Genomic DNA, 27,901 nt, shown 5'->3' with positions numbered 1-27,901 from the left:
CTAAATTGCCAGTTAGTACCATTGCTGTTAGCTTTTTATTTGGGGGGGTGGGGCGGGGTTAAATGAAGCAGGTCACTGCTCCTCGGTTGAGAAAATTAGCCCTGCAATTGACGAGAATGGCTGTTGTGGGAGGAGGAGGATTTGGAATGGGCTAGAACGGTTTCAGCTCACAGTAACGCACACATTTTTGCTCAGAGAACCTTTAATTGTGGGGTCAGAGTACAACGGAAGAAACCCACAGTTCAAAAAAAAATTCTACAGACACAAGTCGTGCAGTCAGTTTGATCATGAGATTTAATACAATAGCGCTCATTTATACCCCTTCCCCATTCAGGTTACATTTTACAAAAAAAGCTCCTTAAATAGATTCAATTTTACAATAGTCAGAGAACATTCCAGCAACTATGGAAACAGCTGTCCATAGGTTAAAAACAAGACCTTTCGGTGTGGCGAAATCAAGGTGAAACACATCAGAATACAAAAAATATCTTCAATCATCTTTTAATCCAAAGTTTTGCTTTGCTCGTGATGTGATCTGAATATTTAGGGTACAATTTTTAAATAGCAAAATTATAATACATTTGGGAGGGAAAACAGCCTCAGCTGACAGATTGTGAATGACATTTCCCCAGGTGGAAAAGTGCACCTGAATATTTTACCCAAAATTTGGGTTCCCAGTTTATACTGGGAAATATGCTGTACAAAGGATAGTGAAATAAACTATGTAAATGACAATGTGTTAACCAACCATCTTTTTGGTTTATTCTGAACACCAGCACGGGGGATGAGAGTGTACTGGTGACTATACTACAAAGAAAATCCAAATATACTATTCAAGGCTACATCCTCCCCCCCACCCCACCCCAACACATGGATATTTATATATGTTAAAAAAAGCAGGAAATCATTCCTAGCATAAGGCGACCGATAATTTTCTTCATCTTTACACTTGATCTCGAAGACGTGAAAGCCTTTGGGAAAGTTCATCCTTTGTAAAACAACGGAATTGGATTAACTCACTAATTAATTGCATTAAAAATAAAGACAATATTTAAATCTAGGACACATTTAAACTTTCAACACACTGAAGATCATAGAGTCATAGAGGTTTACAGCATGGAAACAGGCCCTTCGGCCCAACTTGTCCATGCCACCCTTTTTTAAAAATCCCTAAGCTAGTCCCAATTTCCCGCATTTGGCCCATATCCCTCTATACCCATCGTACCCATGTAACTGTCTAAACACTTTTTAAAAGATAAAATTGTACCCGCCTCTACTACTACCTCTGGCAGATTGTTCCAGACACTCACCACCCTGTGTGTGAAAAAATTGCTCCTCTGGACACTTTTGTATCTCTCCCCTCTCACCTTAAACCTATGCCCTCTAGTTTTAGACTCCCCTACCTTTGGGAAAAGATATTGACTATCTAGCTGATCTGTGCCCCTCATTATTTTATAGACCTCTATAAGGTCACCCCTCAGCCTTCTACGCTTCAGAGAAAAAAGTCCCAATCTATCAAGCCTCTCCTTATAACTCAAACTCCATCACTTTGCTGGGAGTTTTCTATAGGCCGCCCAATAGTAACAGGGAGGTGGAGGAGCAGATAGGGAAACAGATCCTGGAGAGTTGCAATAATAGCAGAGTTGTTGTGATGGGAGACTTTAATTTCCCAAACATAGATTGGAATATCCCTAGGGTAAGGGGATTGGATGGGGAGGAATTCGTTAGGTGTGTTCAGGAGGGGTTCCTGACACAGCATGTGGACAAGCCTACAAGAGGAGAGGCTGTACTTGATCTGATACTGACCAATGAGCCTGGACAGGTGTCAGATCTCTCAGTGGGAGAGCATCTTGGGGATAGCGATCATAACTCTATCTCCTTTATGCTTGCATTGGAAAAAGAGAGGATCAGGCAAGCTCGGAAAGTGTTTATATGGAGTAAGGGGGAAATATGAAGACATAAGGCAGCAAATTAGAGGTGGCAGTTTTTCAAGGAATGTCTGTTTAGAGTTCTACAGGACGTTCCGAGCAGACAGGGAGGTTTTGGTAGGTTACGGAAACCGCGGTGCACGAAAGCTGTGCGGGACCGAGTCGAGAAAAAAAGGAAAGCGTACAAAAGGTTCAGAGAGCTTGGCGAAGATAGGGATCTAGATGAGTATACGGCTTGTAGGAAGGGACTAAAGAAGGAAATTAGGAGAGCCAGAAGGGGTCACGAGAAGGCCTTGGCAGGTAGGATTAAGGGAAACCCTATGAATATGTGAAGAGTAAAAGGATGAGACGTGAAGGAATAGGGCCTGTACGGAACCAGTAGAAATGGCAGAGGTGCATAATGAGTATTTTGTCTCAGTTTTCACAGAGGAGAAGGACATGGGTGGATGTACTGCGGGCTTGCGGTGGACTGAAAAGATTGAGTATGTGGGCTTTAACAAAGAGGTTGTGCTGGAATCGTTGAATGGCATCAAGATAGATAAGTCGCCGGGTCCGGATGGGATGTACCCCCGGTTACTGTGGGAGGTGAGGGAAGAGATTGCAGAGCCTCTGGTACATAAGAACATAAGAAATAGGAGCAGGAGTAGGCCATCTAGCCCCTCGAGCCTGCCCCGCCATTCAATACGATCATGGCTGATCTGACGTGGATCAGTACCACTTACCCGCCTGATCCCCATAACCCTTAATTCCCTTACCGCTCAGGAATCCATCCATCCGCGCTTTAAACATATTCAGCGAGGTCGCCTCCACCACCTCAGTGGGCAGAGAATTCCAGAGATTCACCACCCTCTGGGAGAAGAAGTTCCTCCTCAACTCTGTCTTAAACCGACCCCCCTTTATTTTGAGGCTGTGTCCTCTAGTTTTAACTTCCTTACTAAGTGGAAAGAATCTCTCCGCCTCCACCCTATCCAGCCCCCGCATTATCTTATAAGTCTCCATAAGATCCCCCCTCATCCTTCTAAACTCCAACGAGTACAAACCCAATCTCCTCAGCCTCTCCTCATAATCCAAACCCCTCATCTCCGGTATCAACCTGGTGAACCTTCTCTGCACTCCCTCCAATGCCAATATATCCTTCCTCATATAAGGGGACCAATACTGCACACAGTATTCCAGCTGCGGCCTCACCAATGCCCTGTACAGGTGCATCAAGACATCCCTGCTTTTATATTCTATCCCCCTCGCAATATAGGCCAACATCCCATTTGCCTTCTTGATCACCTGTTGTACCTGCAGACTGGGCTTTTGCGTCTCATGCACAAGGACCCCCAGGTCCCTTTGCACGGTAGCATGTTTTAATTTGTTTCCATTGAGATAGTAATCCCATTTGTTATTATTTCCTCCAAAGTGTATAACCTCGCATTTCTCAACGTTATACTCCATTTGCCATATCCTCGCCCACTCACTCAGCCTGTCCAAATCTCTCTGCAGATCTTCTCCGTCCTCCACACGATTCACTTTTCCACTTATCTTTGTGTCGTCTGCAAACTTCGTTACCCTACACTCCGTCCCCTCCTCCAGATCATCTATATAAATGGTAAATAGTTGCGGCCCGAGTACCGATCCCTGCGGCACACCACTAGTTACCTTCCTCCAACCGGAAAAACACCCATTTATTCCGACTCTTTGCTTCCTGTCGGATAGCCAGTCCCCAATCCACTTTAACACACTACCCCCAACTCCGTGTGCCCTAATCTTCTTCAGCAGCCTTTTATGGGGCACCTTATCAAACGCCTTTTGGAAATCCAAAAACACCGCATCCACCGGTTCTCCTCCATCAACCGCCCTCGTCACATCTTCATAAAAATCCAACATGTTCGTCAAGCACGACTTTCCCCTCATCTGGTGATGATCTTTGCGTTGTCGATGGAGACGGGAGAGGTGCCGGAGGATTGGAGGATTGCGGATGTGGTTCCTATTTCAAGAAGGGGAATAGGGATAGCCCAGGAAATTACCGACCGGTGAGTCGAACCTCAGTGGTTGGTAAGCTGATGGAGAAGATCCTGAGGGACAAGATATATGAGCATTTAGAGGTTTAGTATGCTCAAGAATACTCAGCATGGCTTCGTCAAAGGCAGATCGTGCCTTACGAGCCTGGTGGAGTTCTTCAAAAATGTGACTCAACACATTGACCAAGGAAAAGCGGTAGATGTGGTTTACATGGACTTCAGCAAGGCGTTCGTTAAGGTCCCCCATGCAAGGCTTCTCGAAAAAGTGAGAGGGCATGGGATCCAAGGGGCTGCTGCCCTGTGGATCCAGAACTGGCTTGCCCAAAGCAGGCAGAGTGTGTGCATAGATGGGTCTTTTTCTAAATGGAGGTCGGTCACCAGTGGTGTGCCCCAGGGATCTGTTCTGGGACCCTTGCTGTTTGTCATTTTCATAAATGACCTGGATGAGGAAGCGGAGGGATGGGTTGGTAAGTTTGCTGACGACATGAAGGTTGGTGGGGTTGTGGATAGTCTGGAGGGATGTCAGAAGTTACAGAGGGACATAGATAGGATGCAAGACTGGGCGGAGAAGTGGCAGATGGACTTCAACCCAGATAAATGCATAGTGGTCCATTTTGGCAGGTCAAATGGGATGAAGGAGTACAATATAAAGGGAAAGACTCTTAGTACTGTGGAGGAGCAGAAGGACCTTGGGGTCCGGGTCCATAGGACTCTAAAATCGGCCCCGCAGGTGGAGGAGATGGTTAAGAAGGCGTATGGTGTGCTGGCCTTTATCAATCAAGGGATTGAGTTTAGGAGTCCGGGGATAATGATGCAGCTATGTAAGACCCTCGTCAGACCCCACTTGGAGTACTGTGCTCAGTTCTGGTCGCCTCATTACAGGAAGGATGTGGAAAAGATTGAAAGGGTGCAGAGGCGATTTACAAGGATGTTGCCTGGATTGAGTGGCATGCCTTATGAGGATAGGCTGAGGGAGCTCGGTCTTTTCTCCTTGGAGAGACGTAGGATGAGAGGAGACCTAATAGAGGTATATGAGATGTTGAGAGGCATAGATCGGGTGGACTCTGAGGCTTTTTCCCAGGGTGGAAATGGCTGCTACGAGAGGACACAGGTTTAAGGTGCTGGGGGGTAGGTACAGGGGAAATGTTAGGGGGAAGTTTTTCACACAGAGGGTGGTGGGCGAGTGGAATCGGCTGCCGTCAGTGGTGGTGGAGGCAAACTCAATAGGGTCTTTTAAGAGACTCCTGGATGAGTACATGGGACTTAATAGGATGGAGGGTTATAGATAGGCCTAAAAGGTAGGGATATGTTCGGCACAACTTGTGGGACCGAAGGGCCTGTTTTGTGCTGTAGTTTTTCTATGTTCTAAACCATCAAGTCCCGGTAGCGTCCCAGTAAATTTCTATGCACTCTTTCTAGTTTAATAATATCCCTTCTATAATAGGGTGACCAGAACTGTACACAGTATTCCAAGTGTGGCCGTACCAATGTCTTGTACAACTTCAACAAGACGTCCCAACTCCTGTATTCAATGTTCTAACCAATGAAACCAAGCATGCCGAATGCCTTCTTCACCACTCTGTCCACCTGTGACTCCACTTTCAAGGAGCTATGAACCTGCACCCCTAGATCTCTTTGTTCTGTAACTCTCCCCAACGCCCTACCATTAACTGAGTAAGTCCTGTCTATCATGATAGCACGATTGTTGTTTCTGCCCCAACAATTCAGAGGCCTAAACTAATAATAATCCCGAGACTGCGAGTTCAAATCTCACCGATGGCTGAATGTTATTCCACCTTCCCTGCCCCCCCCACCCCACCCCACCCCGCCTCCTCCCCACCCCCCCGCCCCCACACATGCGCCCCACCCACCCCGCCTCCCACAAGTGGCCAGATCACCGTGAATATCTAACCTGGAAGGAAACCTGCCATCTTTACTCAGACCGAACTGTGTGAGACTCATGAGACCATACGAAATAGTAACAGGAGCTGGCCATTCTACCTGTCAAGCCTGTCCCGCCATTTAATATCATGGCTGATCTAAAACTCATCAAGTCCACTTTCCTGACTTCATTCCGTAACCCTTAATTCCTCGACTGATTAAAAACTTATCGATCTCAGCCTTGAAAATGTTCAAGGTCTCGGCCTCCACAGCTTCCTGGGGTAAAGAATTCCAAAGAATCACCAAAGAGAGAGAAGAAATTCTTCCTCAAATCCGTCATTATTAAAGAGCCCCTTATTCTGTGACTGTACCCTCTGGTCCAAGCTCTCCCATGAGCAGAAACAAGCAGCCAAGCTTTAACTTGACTGAATTCCCACACCAATCTTGGGGACTTGCAACTGTCCTTGGAGGTGGCCTACATTACATCCCAATCACAACCTCGGCAAACATGCACAGCTGCAGACACCATCAAAGTACAAATAGGGATGTGTGGTAGGTGCCAGCTTTGCCAGTGACACCATATTCTGAATAAATAATTACTTTGAATAAATATTTTTTAAAAGACTGCAGTTTGACTAAAAAGTCACTTTGACTTTGTTTAAAAAGGGCTGCAGGGAAAATCCTGGGGACTACAGGCCAGTGAGCCTCACATCTGTGGTGGGTAAATTGTTGGAAGGTATTTTGAGAGACAGGATCTACAGGCATTTAAAGATGCAAGGACTGATTAGAGACAGTCAGCATGGCTTTGTGAGTGGAAAATCATGTCTCACAAATTTGATTGAGTTTTTTGAAGGGGTAACCAAGAAGGTAGATGAGGGCAGTGCAGTTGATGTTGTCTACATGGACTTTAGCAAGGCCTTTGACAAGGTACCGCATGGTAGGTTGTTGCATAAAGTTAAATCTCACGGGATCCAGGGTGAGGTATCTAAATGGATACAAAATTGGTCTTTTGACAGAAGCCAGAGGTTGTATGTAGAGTGTTGTTTTTCAAACTGGAGGCCTGTGACCAGCGGTGTGCTTCAGGGATTGGTGCTGGGTCCACTGTTATTTGTCATTTATATTAATGATTTGGATGAGAAGATAGGGGGCATGGTTAGTAAGTTTTCAGATGACACCAAGATTGGTGGGATGGTGGACAGTGAAAAAGGTTATCTCCAATTGCAATGGGATCTTGATCCATTGGGCCAGTGAGCTGATGAATGGCGGATGGAGTTTAATTTAGACAAATGTGAGGTGGTGCATTTAGGTAGATTGAACCAGGGCAGGACTTACTCAGTTAATGGTAGGGCATTGGGGAGAGTTGTAGAACAAAGAGATCTAGGGGTACATGTTCACAGCTCCTTGAAAGTGGAGTCACAGGTGGACAGAGTGGTGAAGAAGGCATTCGGCATGCTTGGTTTCACCGGTCAGAACATTGAATACAGGAGTTGGGACGTCTTGTTGAAGTTGTACAAGACATTGGTAAGGCCACACTTGGAATACTGTGTGCAATTCTGGTCACCCTATTATAGAAGGGATATTATTAAACTAGAAAGAGTGCAGAAAAGATTTACTAGGATGCTACCGGGACTTGATGGTTTGAGTTATAAGGAGAGGCTGAATAGACTGGGACTTTTTTCTCTGGAGCATAGGAAGCTGAGGGGTGATCTTATAGAGGTCTATAAAATAATGAGGGACATAGACAAGGTAGATAGTCAATATCTTTTCCCAAAGGTAGGGAAGTCTAAAACTAGAGGGCATAAGTTTAAGGTGAGAGGGGAGAGATAAAAAAGTGTCCAGAGGGCAATTTTTTTACACAGAGGGTGGTGAGTGTCTGGAACAAGCTGCCAGAGGTAGTAGTAGAGGCGGGGGTACAATTTTATCTTTCAAAAAGCATTTAGACAGTTACATGGGTACGATGGGTATAGAGGGATATGGGCCAAATGCGGGCTATTGGGATTAGCTTAGGGGTTTCAAAAAAAATAAGGGCGGCATGGACAAGTTGGGCCAAAGTGCCTGTTTCCATGCTGTAAACCTCTATGACTAGAATTATCATTTATTTTACTAAATGAGAGTTGAGCTATCGTGTTATGCTACTTTGCTTCCCACAGATGCTCAATGCCCTACCAATGGTGTGTAATGACAACTTCTCCATCAATTGATTCCTATAATGTTGAAATGAGTAGTATTTCGCTATTTCCCACTCTAATACACCACCTAGTGGCTCTTGAAAACAAAACCATGTACTAGCTGAAGGCAGTAATAACCTTTTAAAAATATCCTCTTGTTTTTATAGACAGAAAATAGAATGATCTTCTTCAGAACTCTAGCTCATGTCTTACGCAGGGTTTACAATCTCCTTGATTTTGTATTCCATGCCCCTATCGATATAGCCCAGGATGCTATACGCTTTATTAACCGCACTCTCGACTTTTCTGCCACCTTCAATGATTTATGCACCTATGTACATAGCCAGGCCCCTCTCCTTTCAGAACTGTACCCTTTATTTTATATCGCCTATCTGCATTCTCCCTACCAAAATGAATTACTTTGAAATTCTCTGCAGTAAATTTTATCTGCCACTCGTCTTCCCATTCACCAATCCAAGTCCTTCCGGGAAGTCCTCATGGTTCACAATTACTCAAGTTTATTACCTTCAACTGTACACCAAAATCTAGGTCATTAACATATATCCAGAAGAGCAGGTGTCCTAACCTCAACCTCTGGGAACCCCACTAGAAGCCTTCCTCCAACCTGAAAAACAACCGTTCACTACAAAGAACAGCACAGGAAACAACTACCACCCATGACATTTAGCCAGTTTTGTATCGCTGTTGCTACTGTCCTTTTTATTCCATGAGTTCTAACTTTGCTCCAGTCTGCTGAACCTTTACCAACTTACCAAGCATAGGACTAAAGACTGAGCAACACTGACATCAGGCCCTCTCTCCCAAGCTGGGTAAAGCATCAACCACCAGCAGGTTTCATTTCAACTCGAGGTGCTCCAACAATGGGTCTTAACCACAGCCCTTGTGCGCCAGTACATTTTAGCCTCCACTTCCTCCACAAACTGTGGCTGTGGTGTTTGCAGACCAGCTGGTCTTTGCTGGATCAGGACACACTGCAGGCCCTAGGAGATCAGCAAGTGAACTGAAACGGACCCAATTGTGTCTCACATGGAACTCGCAGGCAGAAAGCTAAAGATTATCAGCTGAATAGTCAAGAGTTGAAGGGAGAAGTTGATAACATTTCTGCTGGAAACCAGCTTATATAACCACTTGGAGATGGATTCAGCACCCACACATTGCACAGTTCAACGTGCAATCTAGTTAAAATGACAGGCGGCAGTTTAAAAAACATCACCACAAAATGAAGAAAGTGCTGTAGTCGACAACTCCAGTTTGTAAACAGCATGCCTTATATAAAGAAATCAAATGTATGGATAAATAGACAATTATTTTATTGCTGCAATATTTTCTCAAATGGCAAATTTTTAAGATAGTTCAGAATTTTACCTGTTCTGCTGATGCCACACTGGAACCAACTGATCCCATTTGGCCTTCCGGAAGCTGCATGTTCAGATCAAGCCTGGGGGGGTGGGGAAGGAAAAGGATCAGATCCTACATTGGACTTTGCCCTGCATCGTAATTGGAGTAGCAGCTTTGCATTTAGAAATTTAGTGCAAAGGTTTCCCAGTTCTCGTTTGAAACTTTAGAATCACATCGGAAATGACAAGCCCTTCAGAACACAGTATAATTATCAGCCAGGGGTTCGCCACTGGAGTATCTCCAGACAGGTTTCCCTTCACCAAGCTGAGGCAGAACACTCTGGCATTTAAGGAGAACAATAATTTAATTTATTGCTTTGGACTATTCTGCAAATTTGAAAAATGTGCATAATATCTTTAAATAAAAGCGCAAATTTACACTTGAGGTTTTGGTTACTTGAGATTTCTTTTCACATCACACGTCTGCCGGCACAAGTTAAATGCTTTGACTGAACAATAAGTTCTTATAATTTGTAATAGTTATGGGTTTGTCATGTGGTCACTGATACAGGAGATGGCGCTCTTTTACAGCTAGGTGAAACTGCGACAGTTCTGACGCTCGGTTGATGGTTATGCCACATGTTGAATATAATCAGATCATGCTTGCACAACTAAAAGGACAAATGGCTTTAGTTCTCTGGCATCATTTTTAAAAGAGCAAATGAATAAATCCAGCAAAATGATCGCCTTCCTTCCACAAACAGAAAGAAAAATGCCACCCGTCAAACTATTAACTTCTGCTACATCCCCAGTCCTGAAGGTTCATTTAATACGAGTTCATACCTGCAATTACATAGAACTTAGAACAGCACAGGCCCTTCGGCCCTCGATGTTGTGCCGAGCTTTGTCCGAAACCAAGATCAAGCTATCCCACTCCCTATCATCCTGGTGTGCTCCATGTGCCTATCCAATAACCGCTTAAAAGTTCCTAAAGTGTCTGACTCCACTATCACTGCAGGCAGTTCATTCCACACCCCAACCACTCTCTGCGTAAAGAACCTTCCTCGGACATCCCTCCTATATCTCCCACCATGAACCTTATAGTTATGCCCCCTAGTAACAGCTACATCCACCCAAGGAAATAATCTCTGAACGTCCACTCTATCCCCCTCATCATTTTATAAACCTCTATTAAGTCGCCTCTCATCCTCCTCCGCTCTAAAGAGAAAAGCCCTAGCTCCCTCAACCTTTCCTCATTAGACCTACCCTCCAAACCAGGCAGGATCCTGGTAAATCTCCTTTGCACTCTTTCCAGCGCTTCCACATCCTTCTTATAGTGAGGTGACCAGAACTGCACACAATATTCCAAATGTGGTCTCACCAAGGTCCTGTACAGTTGCAGCATAACCCCACGGCTCTTAAACTCAAACCCCGTGAATAAACGCTAACACACTATAGACCTTCTTCACAGCTCTATCCACTTGAGTGGCAACCTTCAGGGATCTGTGGATATGAACCCCAAGATCTCTCTGTTCCTCCACATTCCTCAGAACCCTGCCATTGACCCTGTAATCCGCATTTAAATTAGTCCTACCAAAATGAATCACCTCGCACTTATCAGGGTTAAACTCCATCTGCCATTTTTCGGCCCAGCTCTGCATCCTATCAATGTCTCTTTGCAGCCTACAACAGCCCTCCACCTCATCTACTACTCCACCAATCTTGGTGTCATCAGCAAATTTACTGATCCACCCTTCAGCCCCCTCCTCCAAGTCATTGATAAAAATCACAAATAGCGGAGGACCCAGCACTGATCCCTGTGGTACACCGCTGGTAACTGGTCTCCAGTCTGAAAATTTTCCATCCACCACCACCCTCTGTCTTCTATGAGAGATGATGTGGAGATGCCGGTGTTGGACTGGGGTGAACACATCTATACCCCGGAACTTAATTAATTCCATGTTTCTGCACGAATGCAGAACTTTAAAACAGAAAGGAGGAAGTCCATTATACCCGAATACTGCACTAACTTTAAATGTCTTTAAATACACTTCAATTACTGACTTCAAGTCTATTTATGAGATTGTAACAATAAAGCTGCCATTATGCCCAAATTTCACTAAAGCTGCCACTAACTGCAACTGGGTGTGAAAATGCGAAACACTAAGTGCTTCTAGAGCTTATTGCAGCATGTCAGCCCAGCTAGCAGTGATGGACTTTCCCACTCCTTCAGATTACCCAGTGCATTTAGCAGAAATAGGAGATAGATATATTACATTACCCTTAGCAACGTTACCTCAATAGACAACAAACTGCCTGAACTACACCCACAGCATTTTAGTACCATACAGACCTGGTACCACACTCACCAGGAAAACTTTAACCTTTAAACAGTACTGGCGTTACAGGAACTTCATACCGAAATGGAAAACTTGGTAAAAGCGGATCAAGAAGCAATGGGGGTTCTCTGTGCAATTTGAAAATGGTTGTTCCAAAGTCAGGAGGAAGTACAGTAGAATACAGTAAAATAGAGAGTCTATTTGCACTGGGTGAAACCAGCACACAAATCAACTTTCTTCACTTTATAATTCCAGGTCCATGCAGAGGGGAAAATATATTCCCTCACATTGTGTAGAAATGATATCCACAAACTATCTTTTAAATGGTATCAGAAACATATGCAAGTCCCTAAACTTGAATTATCAAAAGTCTTAGATACAATAAGTAACTAAGAGCAAGTTATAACTCCATAGTTCAGTGAAAAGTATTCTAATGTACCAATACTGTGACTAGCGGTGTGCCTCAGGGATCAGTGCTGGGCCCACTGTTATTTGTCATTTATATTAATGATTTGGATGAGAATATAGGAGGCATGGTTAGTAAGTTTGCAGATGACACCAAGATTGGTGGCATAGTGGACAGTGAGGAAAGTTATCTCCGATTGCAATGGGATCTTGATCAATTGGGCCAGAGGGTTGACGAATGACAGATGGAGTTTAATTTAGACAAATGCGAGGTGATGCATTTTGGTAGATTGAACCAGGGCAGGACTTACTCAGTTAATAGTACGGTGTTGGGGAGAGTTACGGAACAAAGATCTAGGGGTACATGTTCACAGCTCCTTGAAAGTGGAGTCACAGGTGGACAGAGTGGTGAAGGCGGCATTCGGCATGCTTGGTTTCATCGATCAGAACATTGAATACAGGAGTTAGGACGTCTTGTTGAAGTTGTACAAGACATTGGTAAGGCCACACTTGGAATACTGTGTGCAGTTCTGGTCACCCTATTATAGAAAGGATATTATTAAACTAGAAAGAGTGCAGAAAAGATTTACTCGGATGCTACCGGGACTTGATGGTTTGAGTTATAAGGAGAGGCTGGATAGACTGGGACTTTTTTTTCTCTGGAGCGTAGAAGGCTGAGGGGTGATCTTATAGAGGTCTATAAAATAATGAGGGGCACAGATCAGCTAGTCAGTCAATATCTTTTCCCAAAAGTAGGGGAGTCTAAAACTAGGGGCATAGTTTTAAGGTGAGAGGGGAGAGATGCAAAAGTGTCCAGAGGGGCAATTTTTTCCACACGGAGGGTGGTGAGTGTCTGGAACAAGCTGCCAGAGGCAGTAGTAGAGGCGGGTACAATTTTGTCTTCTAAAAAGCATTGAGATAGTTACATGGGTAAAATGGGTATAGAGGGATATGGACCAAATGCAGGCAATTGGGATTTTAAAAAAAGGGCGGCATGGACAAGTTGGGCTGAACGGCCTGTTTCCATGCTGGAAACCTCTATGACTAATTAAGTGAAGTAAGAAGTCTCACAACACCAGGTTAAAGTCCAACAGGTTTATTTGGTAGCAAATACCATAAGCTTTCGGAGCACTGCTCCTTCGTCAGATGGAGTGGATATCTGCCATATCCGACGGGCAGATATCCACTCCATCTGACGAAGGAGCAGTGCTCCGAAAGCTTATGGTATTTGCTACCAAATAAACCTGTTGGACTTTAACCTGGTGTTGCACAGACTTCTTACTGTGTTTACCCCAGTCCAACGCCGGCATCTCCACATCATAATTAAGTGAAGCCATATTCCTGCTACGATTAAACCCCCCCATGTACAAGTGAAAAGCACCTTACGCAATACCTTCCGAACCCACAACTAGAAGGCCAAGTGAAGCAGATACATGGGAACATCACTATCTGGAGGTTCCCCTCCAAGTCACTAACCATCTTGAAATATATCGCCGTTCCTTCACTGTCACTGGGTCAAAATCCTGGAACTCCCTCCCTAACAGCATTGTGGGTGTATCTAGACCACATGGGCTGCAGTGGTTTGCCACCACCTTCTCGAGGGTAACTAGGGACGGGCAATAAATGCTGGCCTGGCCACATCCGTAAATGAATTGAAGAAAGTGAAATCTTTCCTCTCCCAGAAAGAAAAACTCAAGGCTTAATGAGCACAGCCTGCAAACATTATTATTCTTCGACAAAACTGTGTTCAAAGACATCCATGTTCCTCTCAATTAAACTGTGCGGCGCTCTTGTTACAGAGCATCTTGAGCACTGATGTCAGTTCTGGCCACCACAAGATAATTGAGACTTTCAAAGCATTAGAGGCAGCACAGAGAGGGGCTGCCAGCCTGATAGAAACATAGAAACATAGAAACCCTACAGTGCAGAAGGAGGCCATTCGGCCCATCGAGTCTGCACCGACCACAATCCCACCCAGGCCCTACCCCCACATATTTACCCGCTAATCCTTCTAACCTACGCATCCCAGGACTCTAAGGGGCAATTTTTAACCTGGCCAATCAACCTAACCCGCACATCTTTGGACTGTGGGAGGAAACCGGAGCACCCGGAGGAAACCCACGCAGACACGAGGAGAATGTGCAAACTTCACACAGACAGTGACCCGAGCCGGGAATCGAACCCAGGACCCTGGAGCTGTGAAGCAGCAGTGCTAACCACTGTGCTACCGTGCCGCCCTGATAACGCTGCCCTGGAAATCAACGCCTGAGGAAAGACTGAAGAAACTTGGCGTTTTCATCCCACAAAAGGAGTCAGGGTACTGATCTCAGTGATATAGATAGTAGTTAAGGGAGTGCATTAGGTACATCTGGAACACACATTTTCAATCCAATCAGGAGAATAGACTAAAGGATACAGGGTCAAATTGTTAAAAGATAAGTTTAGGAATGATAAAGAAAATTCCCTAATCTATGGAACAGAGTTACAGGACACAGAAATCCAGGAACATATTTTTAAAAAGGTGTTGATACAAGGGTAAACAATAGGATCTTCAGGATAGCTCAGTTACGATGGTTAAATGGCATACCTCATCTATAATTGCTCTACACAGAATATTCATCCCAAAAACAATATTTTGAAAAACTCAAACAATCTCAAATTTTTTTAAATATCCTTCCAACTTTCAGAATGTCCTAAAGCACTTCACAGCCACTAACGAGCTCGAAACAACAGAATTAAATAACCAGATAATCTGCGTCAGTGGTGTTGGTTGATGGATAAATGCTACTCAGGACACTGGGTAAGCTCCTCTGCTCTTTAAATTGTTTAATTCTCCAAGTAGATGAAGAAATCTTAGGAAGAGCTGAAATACCACAAACTGTTGGGGTTGGGCGAAACTATATGATCTCTACCTGGATTGCGATATTCAAAGCATAGAAACCAAGGCTGAACTGGAGAGTTTGCGTGGAGAAGAGCGAGGAAAGCTTCCAACCTCAGACTGAAGGGCTGACAGGGCCCCACGTGAAAGGAGTTACCTCACCTCAACCTTTCAGAATTTAGAGAAGTTTCTTCACCCAGAGGGTGGTGAATGTGGGGAATTCACTACCACAGAATGTAGTTGAGGGTAAAACGTTGTCTGATTTCAAGAAGAAATTAGATTTAGCTCTTGGGGCTAAAGGGTTCAAGGGATAATTGGGGCGGGGAGGGTGAAATCAGGATATTGAATTTGATCAGCCATGATCAAAATGAATGGCAGAACAGGCTCGAAGGGCCGAATGGTCTGCTTCTAGTTTCTGTGTTTTAATGTTTTCAATGAGTCACCTTTAACAACCCACCTCCCTCAGAGCTGCACTGAAATGTCAGCCTAGGTTATGTCTCTGGGGTGGGTGACTCCATGGACACTGGGTCAAAAGCTGAGAGTTCGGAAATAACTGGAGTGGTTCAATGTTAAGTCACAGTCACACCCTGAGAAAGGGAGTCCTTGAGTCGAGAGCTCAACATCATCAAAAACTCTTCGGAGAATCCATACTAACCCAGCTTCATCAGCCATTTCGTGCAGCAGTGAATCCACTTGATGCTGGAAGAAAAGTGAAATATATAAGCTGTTTATACACTGCTAAAGAAGATCCAGCTATATATAATATAATACACACACACACACACACACACACACACACACACACAGCTTTTGCAGGAGGTCGCTACTGTTTTTCAAACAAGGCACCCAATTCCACATAGCAGGATCCGACAAACTTGGTCGTGTCAGTCAAGGGAAAAAACAGCCACCGACTCTTTTTTCACCTACTTTAGCAAGTTGCTGGTATTCAATTTATGCATTGTCTGAAGTGTCAGCCTACACTGAGAGATTAAGTTGCTGGAGCGAATCCACATTGTTCTGACTCAGGCAAATATACTGCCTAGTGAGTCAGGCTGGTCCCAGTGACAGACTTCGAAAAGCAGAGCAAGAAAGATAGCATGCATCCTTGGGAGAACATTGAATTGAATTCAAAATACAAAACAAATTACATCTCAACAAAACATACAACTTGCACAATGGTTTAGAGCTTAAATCTTAATTGCTCTGGTAATGAGCCTGTTTTTGCTATTCACAGCTCCTCTGTTCCTTTACTTGTCTCACTTCCATTCCCTGCTGCCTTTCATTCTCCTGTGATTTAATATTTCTGCCATCCATCCTATCACAAACATCGTGTTGAAATTGTATCTCTTCCATTGTACATTCAGCGCTGTCAAAATTTTCCACAATGATTGGGTTTGTTTTTATTTATCAGTTTTTGAGATGTTTATGTTCTGACAGTCCAGTAGAACTGTATTTTTACTGCACAGTGGAGCAGCAAATCATACGAGGTTAAAAGACATGAGTATGAATATCTTGACATTTACCTGCACTGTGCATTTTAGAGGACAGAACCTTGCATTCATTTCAGTCACAATCTGGAAAGACAGCATGTTCTAAAGTCTGACCTTCCACTTGGAAATTACAAATGGCAAAGATCCCAAACTTGTGAAAGCTATCACAACAACGATAGCTTCCAGTTTGCCAATACTGCCTTATCATCAAGTGCAAAGCAGCATTACACTGGTAATATCGGCAAAAAATCATTAACAGCAGACTGAAAAGAGACAGCAAGCATATTGGAAGAACATGGACAACATGGTGTGAACATGGGGGGCACGATGGCACAGTGGTTAGCACTGCTCCCTCACTGCGATCTGGGTTCAATTCTGGCCTCGGGTGACGATCTGTGCAGAGTTTGCGCTTTCTCCCCGTGTCTGCGTGGGTTTCCTCCGGGTGCTCCGGTTTCCTCCCACAGTCCAAAGATGTGCGGGTTAGGTTGATTGGCCATTCTAAATTGACGCTGTCAAGGGATTAGCAGGGTAAATATGAGGGGTTACAGGAATAGGGCCTGGGTGGGATTGTGGTTGGTGCAGACCCAATGGGCCGAATGGCCCTCTTCTGCACTGTAGGGATTCTATGAATACCATGGCTCTAATGTGGCCATTACTACCCAATGATACTTTCATATAGCCATCTGGTTGCACCCACTTTTTCAGTGGCAGAGTAAATTTTCAAACAGGATGGGATGAGTTTCTCATATCTCATGCCTTATACATAGCTCACAATGAGAACTTTGTTCTAATTTACAATCTGGAATAACCAAACATAACAAGGGTGTAGGCTTGAAGCTAAGCTTCCTCCACTATGCTTGTAGTGCGGAATGAGAGCTTTTTTTACAGTTTAATTTTGTAGGACCAACAGATCTTGAAAAAGAGTCATTATTTGCATCATAATGCATTTTCATCAGTAAATTGTCAACTACATCTGTCTCTTACCTGTGGTGTAGTCAGAGTTGTTGTGTTGCTCATAGTGTCCTCCATCTGCTGGGTCTGAACATCTAATGTTTCAAACTGATGCTCAAATTTGTCCATTAGAGCAGAAATCTGTACGAAAGAGAAGGTTTAGAACACTGCATTACCATTGAAGGACTGCCAATAACGCAATTTAAACACACTCAGGATATATGCACATTGTGGGAGAAAAGATCTCCGTATATCCATTTATTGCTACTACACAGGTTGACCGAATTAAACGGATTACTATTTTTTGCTCTGCTACTTTTAATCAAATTTTATACTGATTAAAGTGAGTATTCTCATTGATAGGACATGTCTGGAAGGATGCCACTTCAACGTGATTCAATGGGGCAAAAACAGTTTGCAAAATATGATTGTCAGTTTACATTTTTGCTATTAAAATCTTATCTTTATTTGACATTTTAGATCTCTGCCTTAGTGCTGCCCTTTTGTACATTTTATAATTTTCCTTGTTGCTTCGTAAAAATTCTGCTGCCTCTTTTCTCTCTAATTTACAGCCTCAGCGATGGCAATGGTAACTCTTCAAGTCGGGCAATAAATATATAAAAGCAAATGCTGTGGATGCTGGTAATCTAAACACTGAAAATGCTGGAAAATCTCAGCAGGCATGGCAGCATCTGTGGAAAGAGAAACAAAAGTTAATCTTTCGAGTCCATACGAGTCAGTTCCACTGCATATTTCCAGCATTTTCTAGTCCAGGTCCACAGCAATTGGTTAACTTTTAAATGCCCTCTGAAATGGTCTGGCTCAAGAACAATTAGGGATGGGCAATAAATGTTGGCCCAGCCAGCAATGCCCATGAACTAACAACAAAGTGTTAGAATATACACTATTATGTCTCAGTAGATCCCTCCCCGCCTCTTTATAAGACATTCTTATTAAGATGGACTAAATCCACAGGGGTAATTATCCTTGCATTCTAAAACGGTTTTAGAAAGATGGAGCTAGAAGGTTCCTTCCTACTGTTTCTAGGTAGAGTCAGTCTTTAATAATAAATATCCTTTTCTGTTTTCGAGTCCTCGCATTGTATATTTCCAGTCACAGTCGATCAATTCAATGATCTATTGCTGAAATTTAGACACAATAGCGTGGGGGTCAAATGTTTGAACAGCCCGTCTTTCTGGATCAACTTCAGATCCCTGAATTACTCTTCCGGTATCTACCCAGATTCATGCTTCTTTGAACCATAACAGAATTCCAATGTCACAATATACCTATCCCCTTTCTCACTCATTCTTATAAATCCTCACTTACTTCCTATTATTGCAGTTCCTGAGTGGAGTCTCCCTATTCATTTGGGCTGCTTAGCAATTTAATTTGATATTTTTCTACTTTCACATGCAACTTTGGTATGTCTACATGAGCAATTTGCAATACAAGGGTGGCCTAATTAATATCTCACCTCCTTCTACACTAGGGATTCTATGATTATGTACACAAAGGTTTTCTGACCATTCGATAACACTGACAATGCCCTATTGTCTTCAAGGAGGCAAAATGAATAATATCTTAATTCATACCCCTGAAAGGCGTGTGGAGGGGGGTGGGGGGAGGTAGGGCGTGTGGAGGTAGAGCGAAACTAAAATCTTGGAATTTTTAAGAGTCTACTTCCTACACAATTTTAAAAATATAAATATCTATGTGCAAGTCATTTGTAGAAACATAGAAAACTACAGCACAAAACAGGCCCTTCGGCCCCACAAGTTGTGCCGAACATATCCCCACCTTTTAGGCCTACCTATAACCCTCCATCCTATTAAGTCCCATGTACTCATGCAGGAGTCTCTTAAAAGACCCTATTGAGTTTGCCTCCACCACCACTGACGGTAGCCGATTCCACTCGTCCACCACCCTCTGTGTGAAAAACTTCCCAACATTTCCCCTGTACCTACACCCCAGCACCTTAAACCTGTGACCTCTCGTAGCAGCCATTTCCACCCTGGGAAAAAGCCTCAGAGTCCACCCGATCTATGCCTCTCAACACCTTATATACCTCTATTAGGTCTCCTCTCATCCTACGTCTCTCCAAGGAGAAAAGACCGAGCTCCCTCAGCCCATCCTCATAAGGCATGCCACTCAATCCAGGCAACATCCTTGTAAATCGCCTTTTATATAGAAACATAGAAGATAGGAGCAGGAGGAGGCCATTTGGCCCTTCGAGCCTGCTCCGCCATTCATTACGATCATGACTGATCGTCCAACTCAATAGCTTAATCCTGCTTTCTCCCCATAACCTTTGATCCCATTCGCCCCAAGTGCTATACCCAGCCGCCTCTTGAATACATTCAATGTTTTGGCATCAACTACTTCCTGTGGTAATGAATTCCACAGACTCACCACTCTTTGGGTGAAGAAATGTCTCCTCACCTCCGTCCTAAATGGTCTACCCTGAATCCTCAGACTGTGACCCCTGGTTCTGGACTCTCCCACCATCGGGAACATCCTCCCAGCGTCTACCCTGTCTAGTCCTGTTAGAGTTTTGAGTCTCTATGAGATCCCCCCCTCATTCATCTGAACTTCAGCAAAAACAATCCTAACTTAGTCAATCTCTCCTCATACACCAGTCCCACCATCCCCGGAATCAGCCTGGTAAACCTTTGCTGCACTCCCTCGAGAGCAAGAACATCCTTCCTCAGAAAAGGAGACCAAAACTGCACACAATACTCTAGGTGTGGCCTCACCAAGGCCCTGTATAGTTGCAACAACACATCCCTGCTCCTGTACTCAAAACCTTTCGCAATAAAGACCAACATACCATTTGCCTTCTTTACCGCCTGCTGCGCCTGCATGCTTACCTTCAGTGACTGGTGCACAAGGACACCCAGGTCCCGCTGCACACTCCCCTCTCCCAATTTACAGCCATTCAGATAGTAATCTGCCTTGTTTTTGCTTCCAAAGTGAATAACCTCACACTTATCCAAATTATACTGCATCTGCCATTGATTAGCCCACTCACCCAACCTGTCCAGATCATTCTGAAGGATCTCTGCATCCTCGTCACAGTTCACCCTCCCACTCAACTTGGTATCATCTGCAAGCTTTGAGATGTTACATTTCGTTCCTCATCCAAATCATTAATATATACTGTGAATAGCTGGGGTCCCAGCACTGATCCCTGTGGCACCCCACTAGTTACTGCCTGCCAATTTGAAAAGCACACATTAATTCCTACTCTATGTTTCCTCTCTGCCAACCAGTTTTCTATCCATCTCAATAAACTTCCTCCAATCCCATGCGCTTTAATCTTGCACGATAATCTCTTGTGCGGGACTTTGTCAAACGCTTTCTAAAAGTCCAAATATACCACATCGACTGGCTCCCCCTTGTCAACTCTATTAGTTACATCTTCAAAGAATTCCAACAGATTTGTCAAGCATGATTTCCCCTTCATAAATCCATGCTGACTCTGTCTGATCCTGCCACTGCTTTCTAAATGCTCTGCTATAAAGTCCTTAATAATGGATTCGAGAATATGCACAAACCAGCATAAAGAACAAATATTAAGCAAACCTATCAGAAAAAGGAATGAAACCATTTTAAAAGGTTAATTGTAATAAATCTAGAACTCAAAGCCAACCTAATTTTGGCGGGTGAAAGGTTTTATTAATGCCTGGATTATAATGAGGGAGGGTTCCCAGCTTCCAATTCTACTTAAGTAAATTTGAATATTTACAATAATTTTATTGGCCCAGTTTGCAGCCAAATTAAATCAAAGCCATCACCTAGGCTAATCTTTATCCTTGTGTTAAGAATGTCATTTTTTTCAGGGGCATGTTTTGGGAAATGCGAACAAATATCATGTCTGATGCAGCACAGATTTTCTTTTGACAGTATGTGGTGGGACCATTAGACCAAGGAGCAGAAGCAGGCCATTCAGCCCATTGAGTCTGCTCCGCCATTCAATGAGATCATGACTGATCTGATATTATAATAACCCTCAACTTCACTTTCCTGCCTTCTGCCCATAACCTTGATTTCTTTGTTGATTCTAAATCTGTCTATCTCAGCCTTGAACATAGATTATGACCCAACCTCTACAGCTCTCTGCAGTAAACAATTCTGCAGGTTCACTATTCTTAGAGAAGAAATAGCCTCTCAGTTGTCTGAAATGGACCATCCCTTACTCTGAAATTATGCCCTTTGGCCCTAGACTCTCCCATAAGGGGAAACAACCTCTCAGCATCTACTGTCGAGCCCTCGGAGAATCCTACGTGACTCAATAAGGTCACCTCTCATTCTTCTCAACTCCAACGAGTGCAGGCTCAACCTATTCAACCTCTCATAAGAAAATCCCTCCAGTATGATCAACCGAGTGAACCTTCACTGGACTGCATCCAATGCCAGTATATCTTTCCTTAGATAAGTGGATCAAAACCGTTCAGCGCTCCAGGTGTGGTCTAACCAGTGTCTTGTGAGACAGTCCCACTATTCTGGGATTCATGAACTTCCAATGAGAATCTGATCAACTGAAGGGAAAATATCTCTAGTCTCATTGGTTGCATGCATGCCAAATTGAGAACTGAGAGTTGACCTTCTTTGAGACACTTCAAAAGGAGAAGAGGCTAGGTTTTGAATTCTTGTCATCTTGGTTAAGTGGTACCTTTTCCAGGTTCATGCTTTTCAAGGTGATGTCCATGGATTTGACAACTCCTGCCATAGATTTGGTTACCTAAAACAAAAAGTGACAATTTGGCTAAATAGAAAATAATTCATAGTCATAATCCTTCCATACAATAAAACTGCTACTCAACACCCCATTAATAGCATCCTTTATATGAACATACACAATGTGAGGGAATAGCTTGCGTCATACGGTGGCACAGTGGTTAGCACTGCTGCCTCACAGCGCCAGAGACCCGGGTTTGATTTGCGGCTTGGGTCACTGTCTGTGTGGAGTTTGCACATTTTCCCTGCATCTGTGTGGGTTTCCTCCGGGTTCTCCAGTTTCCTCCCACAGTCCAAAGATGTGCAGGCTAGGTGAATTGGCCATGCTAAATTCTCCCTCAGTGTACCCGAACAGGCGCCAGAGTGTGGCGACTAAAGTATTTTCACAGTAACTTCATTACAGAATGAATGTAAACCTACTTGTGACACTAATAAACATTTTATAGTTACAGGTTAAACAAACTTGCATCGTGAGTGGAAATCTAGTCTGATACAACAGCCTTTTTTGTCATTGGAGATGCTGCAACATTATGTACTAGTACCACTGATGCCAAACCTACAGTTTTGTCAAATAAGGGAGTGAAGGAATATGTGGGTGTTGATAATCTTCATTTTACTGAGGATTGCTTACATCCGATATCTCCTCTGAGCGATTTTTGCAGTATTTTGTCGTGTTGCCCCAGCAAGATGGTCCGACTTGCACAGTTGATGCCCTTTATGATCGTGGCAATCATAATAGGGGAAGCAAGCTTAAATAAGAACTACTCCTCAATATAGTTTGAACTGTTTGTACTCCTGACAAAATAGCTAGGCTCAGGGTATCTCACGCACTCGGGACAAATTCTGTATTCTACAGATGGAAACAAACTAACATACGTTACCTGTTGCCCTCACCACATTAAATGAGTTGGAAGACACAAAGTTTGCACGTGCATGGCATCATTAATGTAGATAAGGTTCCTAATGTGTTTCATAGAGGGGAAATAGATAAATAGATTCTGATCTTTACGAGGGCATATTAGCAAAGATGGACAATAATCTTAACAGAGCGGGTTTTAAATTTTTACAAAGTGCAATTAACATAATATAATATCCTGAGGCACATCAAAGGAGAGTTATTGAACAATTTGAACTAGAGCCACCGAGGGGCATTAAGATTGGCAATTGAAAAGCTTGGTCAAAAAGATACATTTTAAGATCAACTGAAGAAAGACAGACAGAGAGGTCAATGTGGAGAGGGGGGGGCAATTGGGATCTTAGGGCCAGGCAGCAGAAGGCACAACACCAAAGAAATGGGGCAGCCGAGAGATGTTGGAACTGAGCGAGCTTATAGAGATAGGGAGGGGCAAAACCCCGGAGGGATTTGATCACGTGGATGAGAATTTTAAAAATCAAGGCATTGCCAAACTGTAAGTCAATGTAGTGAGTGACGATAGGGTGATGGTTCTTAAAGGAACAGAGGCATGTGCAGAGACTGAGCTTTTTAGGGAGAGTGTTGCAGAACATCAGGCTCAAAGATGTGGCTGCCAAAGATGGAACGAAGCGAGAGGGGATGCACAAGAGAAATATCAGAAGAACAAAGAATTTAAGGAAGGTTACCTTTAGTTTATTTATTATTGTCACAAGTAGGCTTACATTAACGCCGCAATGAAGTTATGGTGAAAATCCCCTAGTTGCCACACTGCAGTGCCTGTTCAGGCACACAGAGGGAGAATTTAGCACGGCCAATGCACCTAGCCAGCACGTCTTTCAGACTGTGGGAGGAAACCGGAGCACCCGGAGGAAACCCACACAGACATGGGAAGGACATGCAGACTCTGCACAGAAAATGACCCAAGCCGTGAGGCAGCAGTGCTAACCACTGTGCCACCGTGCCACAGTTTGAGGCAGTTTCTGGAATAAAAATGTGGAAAACAATGAAGGGAATCAAACACAAGGATTGAAATTTTTAATTTGAGGCACTGAAGGAACAGAACGAAAGCAGCTGAGCAAGGGCACAGGTGATGGGTGAGCGGGTCTTAGTAAGGAAAAGGATACCAGCAACCTAGTTTCAGATGAGCTGGAGTTCATGGAGAATGGGAGATCGACCAGGAGAACATTGTAATAATCTAGTCTGTAGGTGACAAAGGAACAGATGAGGGGTTCCAGCAGACATTGTTATGGAGGTGGAGGCAGGCAGACTTAATAATAGAGCAGATGGCGTGTTTTGAATGGAGATCTTGTAAAATGTTTAGTTTAGTCTGATACACTGGCCCAGGAGAAGGTTAGAAGTTGTGTGAAGGGTGTACAGTTTGCAAGAGTGTTGAAAACAATACCTGCATTCTTCCTGTTAGCAAACCAGGGGAGGAAGTGGCGTAATGGTATTAGCAATGGATGACTAATTGAGAGTAATGCCCTGGGAACCCGAGTTCGAATCCTTCCATGGCAGACGTCGAGATTGGAATTCAATAAAAATCTGGAATTAGAAGTCTAATGATGACCAGGAAACCATTGCTGATTGTTGTAAAAACCCATCTGGTTCCATCACATATTTTAGGGAAGGAAATCTGCAGTCCTTACCTGGTCTGGCATACATGTGACTTTGGACCCACAGCAACGTGGTTAACTTTTAACTGACCGCTCGAGGGCAATTAGGCATTGCTGACCCACACATTTATTGTGCGTTAGTTAAAAAGAATTGGAGGAAACTGTAGCTGATTGGGTTGTAGGCGGTCTGACAATGCAGTGAGATAGGTCACGAAAAAGAGGATGGCGAGCTAGTCCTGGGGGTTTCCAGAATACATGTAGTATCTGGCCCCATGTGTACAAACAACACTGTCAAAAGGCAAGATGTAAATGAGAAAATGGAGAAATATAAGATCAATGCACATAGGACTCCAGATGTAGCACGCAGGGCAAGGAAGAGACGTTATTGCTGGACATGCTCTGGACACATCATGACAGGTCAGAGTGGAACCACATTAGGCAGTTCCACTTACCTGGAGAATGGTGCAGAAGTGTTGGACAAGACTGACATGGTCAAACATGTGCACCCGAGAGCGTACCAGGAAAAGTAATTTGAGGTTACAATTAGAGCTGCTTCAGTAAAGTGGGTACAGTAAGAGTCTTAACAACACCAGGTTAAAGTCCAACAGGTTTATTTGGTAGCAAAAGCCACACAAGCTTTCGGAGCCCCAAGCCCCTTCTTCAGGTGAGTGGGAATTCTGCTCACACCAGGGTATATAAAGACACAGACTCAATTTACATGAATAATGGTTGGAATGTGAATATTTACAACTATTCAAGTCTTTAAGATACAAACAACGTGAGTGGAGAGAGCATCAAGACAGGCTAAAAAGATGTGTATTGTCTCCAGACAAGACAGCCAGTGAAACTCTGCAGGTCTAGGTAACTGTGGGAGTTACAAATAGTGTGACATGAACCCAATATCCCGGTTGAGGCCGTCCTCGTGTGTGCGGAACTTGGCTATCAGTTTCTGCTCAGCGACTCTGCGCTGTCGTGTGTCGTGAAGGCCGCCTTGGAGAACGCTTACCCGAATATCAGAGGCCGAATGCCCGTGACCGCTGCCCAACAGGAAGAGAACAGTCTTGCCTGGTGATTGTCGAGCGGTGTTCATTCATCCGTTGTCGCAGCGTCTGCATAGTTTCCCCAATGTACCATGCCTCGGGACATCCTTTCCTGTAGCGTATCAAGGAGACAACGTTGGCCGAGTTGCAAGAATATGTACCGTGTACCTGGTGAATGGTGTTCTCACGTGAGATGATGGCATCCGTGTCGATGATCCGGCACGTCTTGCAGAGGTTGCTGTGGCAGAGTTGTGTGGTGTCGTGGTCACTGTCGGGCAATGGAACCCTGTGCGAGAACCTCTTCGGCTACGTTGAGGGCATCTTGAAACCCATTGTACAAAGAACCCCCAGCTTTTGTCGCGACACTACGGACTTCCTACAGAAACTCGTCACACATGGAACAGTTGAACCAGGAGCACTCCTCGTCACAATGGATGTCTCGGCACTCTACACCAGCATCCCCCATGAGGATGGCATTGCTGCAACGGCCTCAGTGCTCAGCGCCAACAACGGCCAGTTTCCAGATGCAATTTTACAACTCATCCGCTTTATCCTGGACCACAATGTCTTCACCTTCAACAACCAGTTCTTCATCCAGACACACGGAACAACCATGGGGACCAAATTCGCACCTCAATATGCCAACATCTTCATGCACAGGTTCGAACAAGACTTCTGCACCGCACGGGACCTTCAACCGATGCTATACACTAGATACATCGATGACATTTTCTTCCTTTGGACTCATGGTGAACAATCACTGAAACAACTCTATGATGACATCAACAAGTTCCATCCCACCATCAGACTCACCATGGACTACTCTCCGGAATCGGTTGCATTCTTGGACACACGCATCTCCATTAAGGACGGTCACCTCAGCACCTCACTGTACCGCAAGCCCACAGATAACCTCATGATGCTCCACTTCCCCAGCTTCCACCCGAAACACGTAAAAGAAGCCATCCCCTACGGACAAGCCCTCCGTATACACAGGATCTGCTCGGATGAGGAGGATCGCAACAGACACCTCCAGACGCTGAAAGATGCCCTCATAAGAACAGGATATGGCGCTCGACTCATCGATCAACAGTTCCAACGCGCCACAGCGAAAAACCGCACCGACCTCCTCAGAAGACAAACATGGGACACAGTGGACAGAGTACCCTCCGTCGTCCAGTACTTCCCCGGAGCGGAGAAGCTACGCCATCTCCTCCGGAGCCTTCAACATGTCATTGATGAAGACGAACATCTCGCCAAGGCCATCCCCACACCCCCACTTCTTGCCTTCAAACAACTGCACAACCTCAAACAGACCATTGTCCGCAGCAAACTACCCAGCCTTCAGGAGAACAGTGACCATGACACCACACAACCCTGCCACAGCAACCTCTGCAAGACGTGCCGGATCATCGACACAGATGCCATCATCTCACGTGAGAACACCATCCACCAGGTACACGGTACATACTCTTGCAACTCGGCCAACGTTGTCTACCTGATACGCTGCAGGAAAGGATGTCCCGAGGCATGGTACATTGGGGAAACCATGCAGACACTGCGACAACGGATGAATGAACACCGCTCGACAATCACCAGGCAAGACTGTTCTCTTCCTGTTGGGGAGCACTTCAGCGGTCATGGGCACTCGGCCTCTGATATTCGGGTAAGCGTTCTCCAAGGCGGCCTTCACGACACACGACGGTGCAGAGTCGCTGAGCAGAAACTGATAGCCAAGTTCCGCACACATGAGGACGGCCTCAACCAGGATATTGGGTTCATGTCACACTATTTGTAACCCCCACAGCTTGCCTGGACCTGCAGAGTTTCACTGGCTGTCTTGTCTGGAGACAATAGAAACATAGAAAAACTACAGCACAAACAGGCCCTTCGGCCCACAAGTTGTGCCGAACACATCCCTACCTTCTAGACCTACCTATAACCCTCCATCCTATTAAGCTCCATGTACTCATCCAGGAGTCTCTTCAAAGACCCTATTGAGTTCGCCTCCACCATCACTGACGGCAGCCGATTCCACTCGCCCACCACCCTCTGTGTGAAAAACTTACCCCTAACATCTCCCCTGTACCTACCCCCTAGCACCTTAAACCTGTGTCCTCTCGTAGCAGACATTTCCACCCTGGGAAAAAGCCTCTGAGAGTCCACCCGATATATGCCTCTCAACATC

At 44.5% G+C, this 27,901-nt stretch overlaps 1 protein-coding gene across 1 annotated transcript in view; it reads right to left on the bottom strand.

The window, feature by feature from the left end:
• Positions 1–276: 276 nt before the first annotated feature.
• chmp1b (charged multivesicular body protein 1B) overlaps positions 277–27,901 on the bottom strand; it is a 45,053-nt gene continuing 17,428 nt past the window's right edge. The window contains exons 4-8 of the mRNA XM_078211952.1: positions 22,083–22,151; positions 17,441–17,548; positions 15,622–15,665; positions 9,373–9,445; positions 277–988 (exon numbers count right to left, since the gene is read on the bottom strand). Coding sequence (XP_078068078.1) covers positions 944–988; positions 9,373–9,445; positions 15,622–15,665; positions 17,441–17,548; positions 22,083–22,151 — 339 coding nt within the window. The 3' untranslated portion in view covers positions 277–943. The remainder of the gene's footprint in view (positions 989–9,372; positions 9,446–15,621; positions 15,666–17,440; positions 17,549–22,082; positions 22,152–27,901) is intronic.

Source organism: Mustelus asterias, chromosome 4 (genome assembly GCF_964213995.1).
Source record: "Mustelus asterias chromosome 4, sMusAst1.hap1.1, whole genome shotgun sequence".
In the NCBI taxonomy this organism is placed as follows: Eukaryota; Metazoa; Chordata; class Chondrichthyes; order Carcharhiniformes; family Triakidae; genus Mustelus; species Mustelus asterias.
The sequence above is the reverse complement of the archived record's forward strand: the minus strand, read 5'-3'. Positions and strand labels throughout refer to the sequence as shown.